Here is a 14,901-nt window from a genome sequence, read left to right on the forward strand (position 1 = left end):
GGCTTTGAGCCTGTTGCTTCGAGGCAGTAGAACCCGTAATTTCCTCTTGTTTCCTCTCTGCAGGCGGCAGTCTCTCTGCTTTCCCATGCTGTGTTCGACGCGGGGGTGCTAGGCTTCAATGTCAAATCGTGTTCACCGCTTTGCCTCTTATGTTATTGGTGCCAGGCCAAGAAGGGGACGGGCATGTTTGTGAGACTCATCAACAGGTTGTGTTGTCGAATGAGACCTCGCTCTCGACGCTGGCTCGTCCAGCGCGGCCTCGCTTGTGGCGACACTTGTGCATCCGTTTTCCCTAAGGAATGCAGAAATCAACCCAGCTGCCCAGGTAGTCCAGCCGGTTGCCGGCAATCTCGTGGCTCTTGTAAATGTCCTCAAACTCCTCGAAGCTCAGCTTGCCCCAGCCGCCACGCTCCTCGGCCTCCTTTTCTGCCACGTCGAGTCGCTTGTAACCGATCAGCACAGCGTGGGAAACTTCTTCGTCCACCTGTTCTAAAGACCCCTTGGCTGTGTTCAGTGTCGATTCGACTTGTTTGCCAGACGCGCCAGCCGCTGTTGCAACGTCCGTCTGGGCCTTGTCATCGTGGGGCTTGACATCACTGTTCGGCCGGAACTGGGGCATGGTTGGGTCCCGGTGGGGCTCCCGGGGTCCTTCAACAGGCTCATCGTCCGCGTCTTTCGCCTCATCAACGGACCCTGCTGCTGGTTCCTCGCTGGCAGGTTCAGGCCTGGCTTCAGGGTCCACTGCATGTTCAGCGTTCAGCATCGCTTCGGGCACCAGATCTGTGTCGACCGTGTAGCCACTGACGTGGAGCAGCTCGTCCAGAGACCGGCCATCAGGTTGTCTCTTTTGGATGACGGGGCTGCCTTCAGCAGAGGTGTAATCAAGCTCTTCGACGTCGTCAAGCTCTTCGGCGTCAATGTCCTCAAACAGTGACCGATACTTGTTCCTGGACGCTCGTGTTTCTGCAGCCTCAAAGGCAAGCTCTTCCTTTTTCTTGAAGATGGCGTCCAGCAACTCATTAAAAGCCTGCTGCGTCACCTGGTAGAGGATCTCCTTGCCCGCATCCCGCTCCTCGTCCGGGATCCCAAGGCTGTGCGCTGACTGGGACCAATGGGACTGAGATTCATGCTCTGCCCCATCTGCCGCGAAGCGCACTTTGGACGACGATCTGGACCGTGGTGCCGCCCCTGAGTTCTGGACCGCCTTTGAGCTGCCAGCAACACCGTTGAGATTAGCAAGAAAGTCCTCGTCCTCGTTCCAGCCTTCGGGCGCCGCGCCGCCCTCCTCTTCGTCAAGGTAGAAGTTGCGTCTCTTCCACCGCTCGTGGAGCAGCTTTCGTGTCTCCGCACGACGGCTCCGATCGGCAGAACCCAGTCGCCTTCGTTCAGACATGAAGCGGGCTCGTAATTGGCTCTCGGTCGGTATTGCGCTCGTGTACTGGCTTGGGTCAACTCTCGATGGGGAGGAGTCTTCTCCGTTGACGACTCGCAAGCCATCTCCTGCTTGGGCAAGGGTTTCCCCGTCCAAACGATTGGCGGGAGCACTCTCTTCCTCGGGACTAGTCAGTTCGGCCTCCTCCGGATCCTCGTCATCCTCATGGCGTCGAGAACCTATCAAGAGGGCGGGAAGCTCATCGAGGGTACGTGGTGGATCGAGAAGAGCATCCCAGTATGGCTGACTATCGGGCGAGCCTATCTGCGCAGGCCACGATGTGTGGCCTAAATTCATGTTGTCTGTGGCAGCGAACAAGCGAGTCAGGACGTCTTCCCTCGCCGAGGTGTCGCCTCGATCCGCATTAATGACTCTGGACTCTCCTTCTTCCAATTCCACGTCCCCGTTAGGGTGGAAGACTTTGCCTTCGCCCGTCAGATCACGATTGTCGCGGGGGACACGTGCTTCACGGCCAAAAAGACTGCTCAGGGGCTGCCGACTGGTGACAAGTTGCTGGGCTTCCTGGCTGCCCATGAGCTGGTCATCGAGTCCGTCGAGGATATCGCGGTGCATCTGCTTGTACAGCACGTAATATGCGCGGAACATGCGTAGAAAGTCGCGGCGGTTGACAAACCCATCACCGTCAATGTCGTAGCCCTGAAATATCCTGCGCAGCTTGTCGCGGCGTTTTCGGTACGCTAGCCCTTGCAGGAACTCAGCAAAGCCAATGAGGTCGTCGTTGTTCGTGTCGTAGAAAGAGAACATGCGGTCATGTATGAGATTGGGCGTGGCGTGTCGCGATCCGCCCGAGGGGACCAGGCATCGTTCGAACGTTTTTTTATCCATGGCGAGTTGCAGACCATCAGGATCCTCCCTCCATTCCGTGTTGGCCATGAAGGTGAACTGCTCCCAGAAAGCCTCGATCTCGGGTCGCTCAAAGCCGGTCTCCTTGCTGAGCTTATTGATGAGGCCCCGCGGCAGATTCTTGATACAGGTGTCTGGATCACCAGCGTACCAGACGGGCTGCATCTGACGAGGACCGAAGGGAGGGGCAGGGATCTTGATCTTGTAGAATATGTGAGTCTTGATGTGGACGCCTTGGGATTCGCACGTCTCGCAGAGGTCGAAGTCGGCGCAGTTCGCGCACCGGTATCTCACGCCTCTGATGGGTACCATGCCGCACGAATTGCAGGCGCAGCCTCGATGCACACAGGCGTTGCGACGGGCATTGTCCTCGGAGACGCGGAAGAGAAGGCTGACAATGTTGTGACCAGCGCGAGCCGGCGGCTGCATGACGTTTGGATCGTTCCACCACTCCTCGACAAGTGTGTCCCCGTCGTTGGCGGCCTGGGCGGGTTCAAGGGCATTATTCTCATCGGTGTGAGAGGCGTAGGAGGAGGCGGAAGCCCGACGGGAGCGTCGTGAGCGTCGGACGGCATTGCTCCGATGGACCCCTTGGCCGATCAGAGCATTGTCATAGTCGCCCTGCGACTGCCATGCATAGTAGCCTACAGACGCGGCCGCGATGGCGGAAACGACGGCGACGGCGATTCGCGGCCGCGTAAGACTGTCGGAGGATGGCGCGAAATGCCACATATTGCTCGTCAGGATCTACGGGAGGACATGTTCGACAGAGCAGTCTCGTGAAGTGGCGTCGATATCTCGCAGGGAGTGCCCTGAAGTTGTGGGTGGTCGTCGAGGGTGCGTTATCGTCAATGATCAGATTCGATGCTGTGATGCGATGGATGGTCTGGATAGGAATATCCAAGAGGCAAGCTCGACGCTGAGGAGCTGCGCCGTGGCTCCTGCCAGCACGGAGCCAAAAGCTCCCCCAAACGGCAGGCGGTGAATGCTACCCTTGGCACTGTGCTTTGGGCTCTTGCTTCCCCCAGCACTCAACGTGATGTCACTCAGCACAACGCGAGAGAATAGGTACTTACGAGGTACTTGTGCTGTCGCCGGTTACATGCAAGATCTCAGCATAGAAAGTTGCACTTTGATCGCCCAGATTGCTTTCACTTTTTCCTTTTATGTGGTGTATCTTGATGCGCAGATGTATCAAGCTACCTACATGCAGTTGCTGGACAGGATCTCCTACGAACGTTGTGACTAGTAGTAGCGCATGTCGAAATAGCGAGCCGAGGCACTGCCTAAAGGGGGAAAGCACTGTGAACACCATCCCGCTGCTGTCGTACCCTCCAACCAACATCACTCACACCTGCAGTCTGTCGCGGGCTGCTGCCAATCTCAAATAATATATATGAACGGCACCAGTCCAACCAACACCTGAGAAGACAAAAAGAATCTGGCGACAGAGTTCTTGCGATAGCAATTGAATCCCAATCCGTTGTTCTTCATCGCCCTATCTGATTCTCTCTGGCGCTTATATCCTGTCATTATTGCACGTGCATCTTTGTCTGTCATCGTTAAACCCGCCTCACGTTCTCAAGACAATTGCGCACTATCAGAGTTCACATCCGAAGGCAAACCCCGAGAAACAATGGCAGAATCGTGAGATACTCAGGGGGACATTGATATCCGCGCTTCAAGATACTGACACGGTCCAGAAACCCCTTTCCCTCCGCCGAGGAGACGACCAATCACCCCGCCTACCCTGGGGCTGTCTGGAATCTTGAACCTCACAAGAAGGGCCTCCTCCCCTGCGCCAAAGACCGCGGCGGTCCGGTCAACATCTCATGGGAGGTTCACGGCGATGGACCCCGCAAGATCATCGTGCGTCGCCCAAGGCCCCATCACCTCGTCTCTTTTCTTTGCCCTTGCTAACACTCCCAGCTCATCATGGGCCTTGCTGGTCTCGCGACATCCTGGCAGCGCCAAACTAAATATTTTGGCCACGACCACGGCACTGAGAACTCCGTGCTCCTCATCGACAACCGCGGCATCGGCCTCTCGGACAGCCCCCTGCAGCGCTACACTACGTCGCAGATGGCCCGCGACGTTCTCGAGGTCATCGACCACCTTGGCTGGACGGCCCCGCGCTCCCTCCACATCACGGCCATCTCTCTCGGCGGCATGATTTCGCAGGAGCTCGCCGTTCTCATCCCGGAACGCATCGCTTCCTGGACCCTCTTCTGCACGGCTGCGACCATGGAGACCAACAAGACCATCGTCTCCACCCTGCGTGAGCGCCTCACGCTCCTCGTTCCCAAGTCCGCCGAGCAGGCCATCCGTGAGACCGCCGACCGCCTCTTCACCAACGACTGGCTCATCGCCCCGGACGAGGCCGCCGATGTCCCCATCCCCGGCACGACGCCCCGCTGTGGACCCCCGCCCAGCGCCGATCGCTACGTCCCCTTTGTGTCCAACTACCAGCGCTTCCAGGCGCAGGAGCTCACGAAGCGGCTCGACAAGAGGCTCTTCTCCGTCAAGGGGTTCCTCATGCAGCTGGTTGCCGCAGGCTGGCACGACAAGTCGCCTCAGCAACTCAAGGCGCTGGGTGACATCATTGGTCGCGAGAGGATCGCCGTCGTGCACGGCGATCGAGACAACATGATTGACCTGCGCCTCGGCAAGCTGCTCATGGAGCGGCTGCAGCCGTCGGTGGCGCTCATCGTCGAGGGCATGGGCCATGCCCCCGTCATGGAGAGGGTCGAGTGGTGTCGGAATTTCATGGCGGAGCGGATGGCGGTCGGGGAGAGGCTGAACGAGACATCCGAAACATAAAAAGGGACAGAAGGGCGAGTGTTTCACAACGAAGACAGATATGGGCGGCGACGACTTGGAGACGATTTCTGGACATGCTTGTTGTGTTCTTTTGTACTAGCATAACATCCACGCTATGTCCTGGCCGGTTTGGCCTCCTCTGCTTCATCAAGTTCATCAAAGAAAGGGTACTGCAATCCAAATTTTGTTCTTCTAGCATAGCATGATCAGCCGTCTACAGCATTGCCAGGCCGATGCCGCTGAGGCCGTCCTCATCGAGACGGTTCCTGGCGTCGACGCCGCCCTTGATGGGGTTGGCGCGGTAGTTGAAGAGGTAGAAGTGGAGCTGTCCGTCGCCGGGTCCGAACTTTTGCTGCTCGAGGAAGAGACCGTTGTCCATGATGGACAGGGCGTTGAAGACGTCAAACTTGAACCTCTTGGCGAGGACGAGAGCGTCGGCGGCGAGCGAGTTGAGGCGGACCTTGAGGGCGTCCTTGTCAAAGGGCTCGGCGAGGCCGACCTTGCTGGCGTAGTAGAACATGTAGGCGGCGCGGACGTTCTGGTGCTTGGTGTTGCCGATGACGGACGACTCGAGGCAGTAAAAAGAGAAGATGTCGGTGATCTCCTTGTTTTCGTCCTGTTTCTCAGTCAGACACGCGGCTTCTTCTCAGCATGCAGTGGTGAAATGGCTTACCTCGACGACGTAGGTCCAGATGACCTGCTCCTTGGCCGCCTCCTTCTTGGGGATGAACCAGTGGACAAACTCCTCGCGATCAAACTCGGGCCACAGATCGTAGCGTCCCATGTAGCGCTTCAACAGGTCAAGAGCGGCGTCGACATCCTTTTCCTGGATCTCCCGCAAGCCCTTGGTAGAAGTGTTGTCGGGGAGCTGATACTTGCGAATCTGGTACTGCGGCTTGCTGTTGGGCGGCAGGGGGCTGAAGCCGACCTCATACAGCTTCTGCCAGTTGATCGCGCGGTGGTAGTAGCGGCACGTGCTGACGGGGGTCGGCAGAACGACGCCGGCCGTGTACAGGCCCTGCCAGATCTCGCGCTCGTTGCTGCGCCTCGTGATCTCCTTGATGAGGACGGGCGCGAGACGCTTGCCGCGGAGCTTCTTGTGCACGCAGATGAAGTTGACCTCGGAGCAGAGAATGTTGTTCTTGCGCACGCGCAGGTTGACGGGGATGGCGGAGATGAAAGCAACGAGCTTGCGGGACTGCGACGCGCGGACGCCAACGTGCCACTCCTTGCGCCAGCCGGGCGCCATCAACGCCCTGAGCATGTCAGCATGTTTGTCTCGTCCGTTTCTTTGGTCCCTGACCTGACGGCCGGGCGCGCACAAAGTGTGACATACCATTTGAGGATGGAGGTAGAGTAGTTGAAGCGGAACATGGCCTCGTCGTCCTCGACGTAGTGGCCGTTCAACAGCTCATACACCTCCTTCATCTCGTCGTCGTTCTCCAGGTCCATCGTCACCCACTCAAACCCGGCGATCATCGTGGGCGGCTCCTTGGGCACGTCCTCGACCTTCTGGAGCTTCAGGGGGCCCTCCTCAACCTGCCCCTCGTTCTCGCCAAACCTGGGCACGGGCTGGGTGCCCCAGAACTTGTAGCTGGCCATGTCCTTGACGTTCTTGCCGCTCGACGCCAGACCCGTCATGATGTCCTGCAGGTTGAGCTTTTGCAGCGCGGCGGCCTGCTGCTCGGGCGTCGACCCGGCGCCGGCGGCCGAGCCGAGCTCCTGGGCGAGCGCGGGGTTCAGGGCCATGAGCTCCTGGACCTGCTGCGGGGTCAGACCGCCGATGGCCTTCTTGATATCCTGCTCGGGGTCGGCGGACGAGGACTTGTTCCCGGTGAGGGCATCCTTGATCTTCTTGCGCTTCGACTTCTTCTTCTTCTTGCTCGCGCTCGCGCTGGCGCCGGCCTCGGCGGCGGGGGTCTCGTCTTCGGCAGCGTCGTCGTCATCGTCCGACTCGACCTCGGGCTGGTTGGCCTTGGCGTCGGCGATGGTCTCGAGAGCCTCGTCAGCCTCGTGGGTCGCGGGGTCGACGGGCTTGGACTCCTGGGCGGGCATCGTGGCTTGTCGGAAGGGCGGGGATCGGGGTCCCGCGATTTTTTTTTCTTTCTTTTCGTCCTGGGTGGCTTGGAGGGGGAAGTGGTTTTGCCAAAGGATCGATTCCGTCCCAGCACATGCACCTTATTGGTTTTGTTGGAGTTCCGTTGGTGGGGGACACCGATTCACCCGCGCGCCGACGTGGAGCTGACGTGCGGCCATGGCGGGGCTCGTCTGGCGGGGCAACATTTGAACACTTGGCACTGACCCCAAGGTCGCTACATCGGCACCCCAGGTACGTCTCTGTCCACCACCACACACAATCACATGCCTGTCGTCTGCACATCATGTCCTTACGACAAGTAGTCTCAAAAAGTGTTTGCGTATATGCACATCTACCTCTTGACTCCTGTGCATGCAACAAATTTATGTCTCAATCAAGGTTCTTCCCTGGATACACTGTACCTCCCAAGTCAAAGCACCTCATCACTGCGAGTGCGACTGGCGCAGAGCCCATAATGTCGTTATGACCTGCAGCCTCTGTTAGCCTTACCGTCCGTTCACTTGGACCATATGCGTCTCACCTCCATAGGGGAAGAGCTCCTGTCGAATGACAATGTTCGGCTCAGCCTTGACCGTTGTAACAAAGGCATCCTGTCGAGTGCGCACCGTCCTCTCATCTTTCCACGAGGCGAACAGATCTGGGTCGAGTCCACCCTTGGCAGTCGCATTCGCCGCGACGCGAAATAGCCGGTTGCTTTCCTCAGGAGGAATATCAGCATCGTCGGCGGCAGCAATGATGATCAAGCGCAACCTCGTCTTGGCCAATTGCACTAGACGCTCCAGACGCGCGACGGTGTGCCACTTTTCCCAGATGACGTTCCGCTCCACCCATTCCAGCAGCCACGGCCACGCGTGGAGGGGTCCCAAGAGATGTAAGACGCCAGCGGCGCGGTAGCCGCGCAGCATCTTGGGGAGCGAGCTGAAGCCAGCAACGAGCACGACACCGGCAAACTCGACGCCTTCGGAGGCATAGCGCTCGGCGACACCGCTGGCGACTGCCGTGCCGAGGCTCTGTCCGAGGATGACGATGCGGTCGGCGGGGATCCCCGCAACGTTGATGACCCAGTCGATCAGGGTAGCCGCATCCTGGATGAGACCGGGCTCAGAGGGTGCACCCGTTGAATGACCGAATCCTCTGTAGTCGATCGTCAATACGTGGTAGGACGAGGTGTCTGTGAGTGTGTGATAGCTGTCTGGCCTGTGGCCCTGGGCGACGTCACCTGCATTCTGGGCTTGTCAGTCGGTCTGGCCGTGAGATGCAACGATTTGGGTTCATACGCCGTGAACTAGAAACTGTCAGTACTGGTATGTGTTACATGCTTAGAGTTACCCACGATAGATAACAACGCGAGCTTTGGGGTCCTCTTTGAGCACGCGGAAAGACTCTGTGGCGGTGATGTCTTCGGACACACCCGGCTTTTGCGTCGACAACGCCTCCTCGTTTTGGAGATAGAGCGGAAGAGGGGCAATGTGCCACGCATACAGCTCCACCTCATCGGGAGTCTTGAGAAAGAAAGGCGTTACTTGTCCAGCTTCAACGTTATTCTCGTTAGCCAAGTGTTCTCCAAGCCGGGGGGAGTGGAGTCCGTGGGCAAGGCACTCACTGGCGAACCCGAAAAGCTCGGGTTCGTTTATGTCACGGAACCACAATGTATTAATTTTGTGTGCATATAATGCGCTGTGGGGGATGAGGTATGAGCGTCGCTTCCCTTCGGATTCAGTCTCGAGAGATGGGGCCCCTCACTGTCGTTGTACCGAAGGCATCGTTGCCAAGCCGAGCAAGGTAATGTACAGTATGAGCGGCGCAATGACGGCCCAGACGGCTGTCCGGAGGGTGGGTGCCAGTGGAATGGCCATTGCAAGCTTTTCTCTACTTATTGTGAAATGTCAAATGCACATCGTGAAGAATTGAAGCAGCCGTTGAAGCGAAGGAAATGGGTGATGCCTGGACATCCGCAGCACATATGTCGCGTCAGTTCCAAGTGTGGCTTGGACATGCAGATAACAGATCGAATGGTTATTGTGGATATTCATGTAACACATTTTGTATGTAAACGGGTGCATCGACTTGCCACTCATTGATGGGACTTGGGCGAGTGGGCATCTCCCAATCGCATGCAAATTTACGACGACTGCCTACTCAGGGTCAATATGCACATGATTGACTTTTACGTAGCTTGCAGATCGGACCGGTGGCGTGAATAGAATTCTGTTGGCAAATCTCGCCTCGGTCGGTCGAGTGGTCGCGTGGTCATCGACGTCGGATCTAACTTTGGTGACAGACATGGTAGAGAGGTAGGTCCTCCTTACTATGCGAGACCATTATTGTGCTGCGGCATCCTCTGGCTCCAGTAAGTACCGAATGGTAGTGGACTGCAGGGGCCATGTTGCGGCTCATTCTCCAGACGGGTACCAGCCGCAACCCAACGACGTCAGGAACGAACCAGGTCGGCAGCAGCTACTAGCTCAGTCGCTTGTCGAACGGTAAGGTTGTGTCCAAATGCGAATGGAATCACCGTCATCTCCTCTACCGATTCTTCTGGCCTTGCAGCCTGATGACCGACGGAGAAATTTCCAATCGAAATCCTCTCACGCAGACCTGTCGTCTCGTGCCAGCCACTCACTTCCATCCTGATGAACAGAGTCTAAGCCCCGTTCGAGGAGCTCCAGTGGGTGCTCAACCGAGGCCAATCAGAAGGGTCGATTCAGAACGCGCCAGAGTGGTGCCAGCAGCGACAGCCGCAGGAACCTCTGGCCCGCCTGGCACCAAGTAGCACAGCAGCACCAGCACGGGACTGTAGTCGAGTCCCTTTGCCGTGGATTTTGCTTCTTCTTACATATGGCTAGCCCCCATCTTCCTTGCCTCTACCTACACCACCACTACATCCACTGCACCCTCCCCCTCCCCCCCGCGCCGCCAATTCCACTTCCCTTCACTGCGTGCAGTCGTCGACTGTCCACACCGTGAATGATGAAGACGCCACCCTCAGCATACTCATAGCAGAGATCCCCCATCCGACGTCATGGAAAGGAAGAGGAAGCTACCCGCGCGAGCTGCGGCACGCGTCGACCACATCGCGAAGAAGCGAACATCCACACCACCAGACCGACTCTCGCCCTACTCGAACGCGCCGACGCCTCCACCACAGTCGCCTCTGACGGCTGAAGTCCCCCAACTGCAGTTACCGAAATCAGTCCAGCCGGGCAAGCCTCTGCCTACTGTCGAGCAGGCCCAGCCAGACGACCTCACGCTGCGCGACTACCAGAATATACAAGAGAGGTAATGACACTGACCTTCAGCACTTTCGTTTGACCCGTCATCAAAAAGCCGCAGCTGACGTGAAGGGGAATTGCAGCGGCGTATTAGCTGAATCTCTCACTCGATCGCGACAACGATGGATTGCCGAAGGCATCTTTGAGAAGTACTGGACCAAGCCGACGAAGAAGAAGGGCGTCGTCATCGAGGAGCCCAATAACCCTCCCAAAGATAGCATGTCCAAGCTCGGACAGGTCACCATCACCATCGAGCCGCATGTCTTCGAAGCCACCATGTGGGCGATCAAAGACCCCAAGCCGCCGCCTGTCGCTCCGACCACGCAAGCAACATTTCGACCCATCATGCAGTATGGACCTCCCAATGGAGCCATGCCTCCTCCACCCCCGCCTCCCAAATCTGAATCATCGCCCTCCGTCACGCCAGTCCCCGATGCAAAGTCGACCCCCCCTCCCGCGAGCCCAGCAACATCCTTGCCTGCATCTCAGGCCGTGCAACCGAGGCCGCAGCCCGCTTTGGGCGAGACAGTCGCGGCTCCCGGGCCCCCTCGCAGCGTGGAACTGGCCCCATCTCCAGCTCCAGCTCCAGCTCCGGCTCCAGCCCAGGCTCCAGCCCAGGCTCCAGCTCAAGTCACGACTCCGGCTCCTGCTCCTGCTCATTCTCAAGGACCTGCCCTGGCCCCAGCACCGGTACCCGTCCCCAGTGCAGCACCGTCATATCCGCCCACCAACAGCATGTCGCCAGCGACCAGACCCAGTGCTCCTGCTGGTCTCACGCCGACCACGCCATCGGCCTCGGCGGCTGTTCCAGCTCCATACGGGGGTACAGCAGCGACGATCAACGTGCCGTCCAGACCTTCAAGCACGACGCCAACCCAGGGAGGGAGCAAGCCGCCGCCCACGCCCAAGACGCCTGGTACAGATCCTATCATCATGACACTGGCTGAGAAGGCATCAGAGGACCCACATCTACGCGACCTCATGAAGCGCGTCGCGGCAGGGGAGGCCAAGCAGGATGAGCTCACAAACTTTCAGCGGATTATCGACCAGATCACAGCTGAGTATAAGAAGAAAGGCGGCCAGCAAGGACCATCAGCTGATCGGTTGATTGTTGACGGCAAGACTGTCAAATACTTTGCGGATGAGGTCCGCACTATTCTCGACATAGTGCTAGCAACCAACCCGCAACAGAAGTCGCATGAGCTGCTGCCGCCTCCCGGCAGTGACCCTCTGGTTGTGGCTCTAGTAAAGAAAGCACTGGATGATGCGAAGACGCGAACCATGATTCGGAGAATCGCCGACAATCAACCTGGCTTCACCGATACGACTGACCTCAAAGCCATCCTGGACAAGTTACATAAAGCCTTGCAGGCTGCACCGCCTCCGCAGATTCAGCCGCGGCAGATCCAATCTCCCCAGCCCACGCCCTCTACGAACGGCCAGCTCCAAAAGGTGGCGCCAGCGCCCGGGGCAGTCACTCACCCGCCTCAGCAGGCGCTGCGCTCCAAAGGACCGCCGCCCCCATCAAAACCCGACGTTTCGGGCATCGCTCTCGAATTCGCCGGTGGTAATGGAGACAGGTATCTCTTTCCCAAGTTCAGCATTCTGGAGTACCTGCCAGGGGGTCAGCAGGTCATCGCGTCGTTCTTGATTGTGCGCAAGGGCAGCCAGCTGGAATATGGTGGCGATGCGAAGCTGGACTACTATCAGCCGGTCACGATACGTCTCTTTACCCAGACGGGCCGCCAGCTGGACCATCTTCATCGGGTTGTTGCGCCCTCCGAAGAAGTAAAGAGGTACATGGTCGATGTCATGGACAACATGACGCGTGCCGAATACGTCTTGCTCGCCATGCGCCTTCCTCGAGGCGACCCTCCCTTGGACAAAGATCAAGGCGGTCGGGACACCACATTAACCAATGGGAATGGACCTGAGGTCGTCGAACCAGTCCTACCCCCGGTACCCGCCGTGTCTGCTGGGCCCAAAAAGCCCCCCATTCTATGGAAGGGTAAAGCCAAAGCATTCATGGAGCACTTTCCGGCAAAGGAGATCTATCAGCAATTCTTAGCCCGAAAGAGGCAAGGGTTCCGCGAGCGAGTCGACGAAGGCTACAAGCCATACCGGTGGGGCTGTGAGCTTCTGAACATCAGCGAGGACGAAATGCTAGAGTACGATACAATGGTGGAGAAATTGGCGGCGAGACAGATTGAAGAATCTTGACGCTGTCTGGATACGACAGAATAAGGGACAGACTGAGTTGTGGCGCATGGAGCTTGTGTTGTCGGACTCGGCAAACTGTCGATTGCCGAGTATTGTATGAATACAGAAGAATCAGGACTGTTTGCATCGCAAAGGCAGGGAATGGGGCGCGAGTTATGGGACCTGGCTTTTTTTTTCCATGTTTCGTTATGCTACAGCAGGAAGGCGGGGGCTGTTAGGCGGTTGCCCTCCAGGCAACTCGTTGGCGATTGATTTTTTTTTGGCGTTGCAAAGGATGATTCCCGTTTGATGTGGCCTTTTGAACAGAACGTTGCGGTGTCTTCAAGTGATCATGTGCGATGAGTGATCGACAGCTTTTGGAGCTGGCTTACAATATGTGGATGATGACCCCCGACACTAGTGCCTCCTTCCACCATGGCAGGACCTCCCAAGCGTCCCCTGCCACAGCTTCAAAGGGGTATGTCAATCCTCCTGTAGGCGACCCAACACCTCGACAACCTCGATGTATAACGTTTGCAGCCCGAGATCGTCATCACGACCGTCACTCATCTTCGCCTGGTGCGCATCAAAGCTGCCAGTCAGACACTTCACAGCCGCTTCTCGATAGACCGTGCCCATCAGATGCCCGAGCCATGTCTTTGATTTGTCGACCAAGACGTCGCGGAACGCCTCAGCCGCCATACCATCCTTGTACAGCTTCCATGCAGGTCGCCAGAGCCCAATCTCTAAGAGCACGACGCCGAGGCTGTACACGTCAAAGCTACGTCGGTAGCCCTCATTGGGACTGCCGTGCGCCGAGGGGTGTCGGTAGACATTAAAGCGTGCGCTCTGCTCCGGCTTCTCCGAGGACTCGTCAACGGCATCCGGGCGCGAGAAGTCGAATCCCACCAGATACGGGGTCGTCCACCGCGGACGCCCGTTCCGATCGACGGGGAACAGGACGTTCTGGCTCCGAATGCTCTTGTGCAGCCACGACACGGCATGAAGGATGGAAATCGACAGCGCGATGCCGTAGCTCGCCTGGTGCCGCTCCTCCAGCGTCGGCAGATTCTCCGGCGTCGGCTGGTCGAGCAGCGCTTTGAGCGAGACCATCGGCATGCCGTTTGGCGCTGGCGCGGGTGCTGCCGCGCTGGCGAGTGGCAGCCGGAAGACGAAGCCGAAGGCGCTGCGCTCGACGTCGTCGAAGAAGCCGAGGCATTTCAGCGTCAGGAGCTCGTCGGGTTTCATGTCCGTGTGCAGGAGCTGGGCAATGTTCGAGATGCGGCCGTGGAGCTCGATGCCCTTCTGACCCATCCAGCTGGCGTCGTACCGTTTCCACTCGATGAGAATCGGCTCGCCGCCGTCGAGGACGCCGAAGTTGCGGAATCCTGCCGAGACCTCGTCGTGGGCTCCGACCTGCACGCGTGACGTCTTGATGGACAGGCTGGATGTTACTGGGCGGTGCGAAAATTGTTGCACGCGGTTCTCAAGTTCGAGGTTCAGTTGCTTTCCGAGTTGACGGAGGCCAAGGGTGCTCTGCGTTGTTCTATTTGATGACACGTCGCGAGCGTCGATCTGGCTATCTTGGAGGTCCTCCACGGCCAGGATGACCTGGGATGCTTCGCTGTTGGGCGTCATGGGCGGCAGCAGCCGATACAGGCCCGCGAGGAGGGAATCCAGCTGGCCAAGGGCCCTCTCGCTTTCGGCAGCCTTATCGTGGACCCAGTTGAGAGACTCCAAGGCTGCCGCGGCCCCCTTTTTGCCATTCTGCGCCGAGGAAGTCAACCGCAACGGTTCCAGAGACTCCAGGAGTCTTCTCACAGCATGCAGAGTCTCCGCCACGGCGACCTCGTGTTGTCTGACCCAGCGCTGCCTGCGGTGAAAGCCAGAACGTTCGCTACTCTCGGCTGGTGCATAGAGCCAGTCGCGCTCCCATTGCTGTAGGAGGGCATGTTGAAGAACAAGCTTGGCGCGCAGCAGGCCCAGGTGTCCGTCGAGTTCGCGCAGCGACCGCCACATCTTGTACAGCTTGGAGCAAGCAGACATGATGTCCAGTATACCGCTGAATGCGCCGATCCCGAGCCCTGCGGCTCCTAGCTGGAAACCAACTTTATCATAGTTGACCGCCATGTTACCATGTGGAAAAGAGGTCACTTTTGCGAAGGAAGGATACGAACATACGCACGCTGCAGTTAGTAAGTAGGCGCTAAGCGCAG

The 14,901-nt window shown here is 58.1% G+C and overlaps 6 protein-coding genes across 6 annotated transcripts; 2 read left to right on the forward strand and 4 right to left on the reverse strand.

The window, feature by feature from the left end:
- Window positions 1–292: 292 nt before the first annotated feature.
- D7B24_006151 (uncharacterized protein) lies at window positions 293–3,028 on the reverse strand (the record flags this gene model as incomplete). Its single annotated transcript, XM_028640290.1, has 1 exon — window positions 293–3,028. One exon carries the CDS (start codon window positions 3,026–3,028, stop codon window positions 293–295), a length of 2,736 nt encoding a protein of 911 aa, XP_028495546.1.
- A 904-nt stretch (window positions 3,029–3,932) lies between these two features.
- Window positions 3,933–5,116, forward strand: D7B24_006152 (uncharacterized protein; the record flags this gene model as incomplete). The annotated part of the gene is made up of 3 exons (XM_028640291.1): window positions 3,933–3,943; window positions 4,000–4,165; window positions 4,226–5,116. The coding sequence occupies 3 exons, from the start codon at window positions 3,933–3,935 to the stop codon at window positions 5,114–5,116; spliced, it is 1,068 nt and encodes a 355-aa protein (XP_028495547.1).
- Window positions 5,117–5,330: 214 nt separating this feature from the next.
- Window positions 5,331–7,171, reverse strand: NMT1_1 (glycylpeptide N-tetradecanoyltransferase; the record flags this gene model as incomplete). The annotated part of the gene is made up of 3 exons (XM_028640292.1): window positions 5,331–5,732; window positions 5,790–6,372; window positions 6,453–7,171. The coding sequence occupies 3 exons, from the start codon at window positions 7,169–7,171 to the stop codon at window positions 5,331–5,333; spliced, it is 1,704 nt and encodes a 567-aa protein (XP_028495548.1).
- Window positions 7,172–7,583: 412 nt separating this feature from the next.
- D7B24_006154 (uncharacterized protein) lies at window positions 7,584–9,070 on the reverse strand (the record flags this gene model as incomplete). Its single annotated transcript, XM_028640293.1, has 6 exons — window positions 7,584–7,681; window positions 7,735–8,440; window positions 8,492–8,499; window positions 8,548–8,745; window positions 8,818–8,891; window positions 8,958–9,070. 6 exons carry the CDS (start codon window positions 9,068–9,070, stop codon window positions 7,584–7,586), a joined length of 1,197 nt encoding a protein of 398 aa, XP_028495549.1.
- A 1,166-nt stretch (window positions 9,071–10,236) lies between these two features.
- D7B24_006155 (uncharacterized protein) lies at window positions 10,237–12,706 on the forward strand (the record flags this gene model as incomplete). Its single annotated transcript, XM_028640294.1, has 2 exons — window positions 10,237–10,493; window positions 10,570–12,706. The coding sequence occupies 2 exons, from the start codon at window positions 10,237–10,239 to the stop codon at window positions 12,704–12,706; spliced, it is 2,394 nt and encodes a 797-aa protein (XP_028495550.1).
- A 462-nt stretch (window positions 12,707–13,168) lies between these two features.
- On the reverse strand, window positions 13,169–14,815 carry D7B24_006156 (uncharacterized protein; the record flags this gene model as incomplete). The annotated part of the gene is made up of 1 exon (XM_028640295.1): window positions 13,169–14,815. The coding sequence occupies one exon, from the start codon at window positions 14,813–14,815 to the stop codon at window positions 13,169–13,171; it is 1,647 nt and encodes a 548-aa protein (XP_028495551.1).
- Between the last annotated feature and the right edge of the window lie 86 nt (window positions 14,816–14,901).

Source organism: Verticillium nonalfalfae, assembly GCF_003724135.2.
Source record: "Verticillium nonalfalfae strain VnAa140/NRRL 66861 chromosome Unknown scaffold_41, whole genome shotgun sequence".
Taxonomy (NCBI): Eukaryota; Fungi; Ascomycota; class Sordariomycetes; order Glomerellales; family Plectosphaerellaceae; genus Verticillium; species Verticillium nonalfalfae.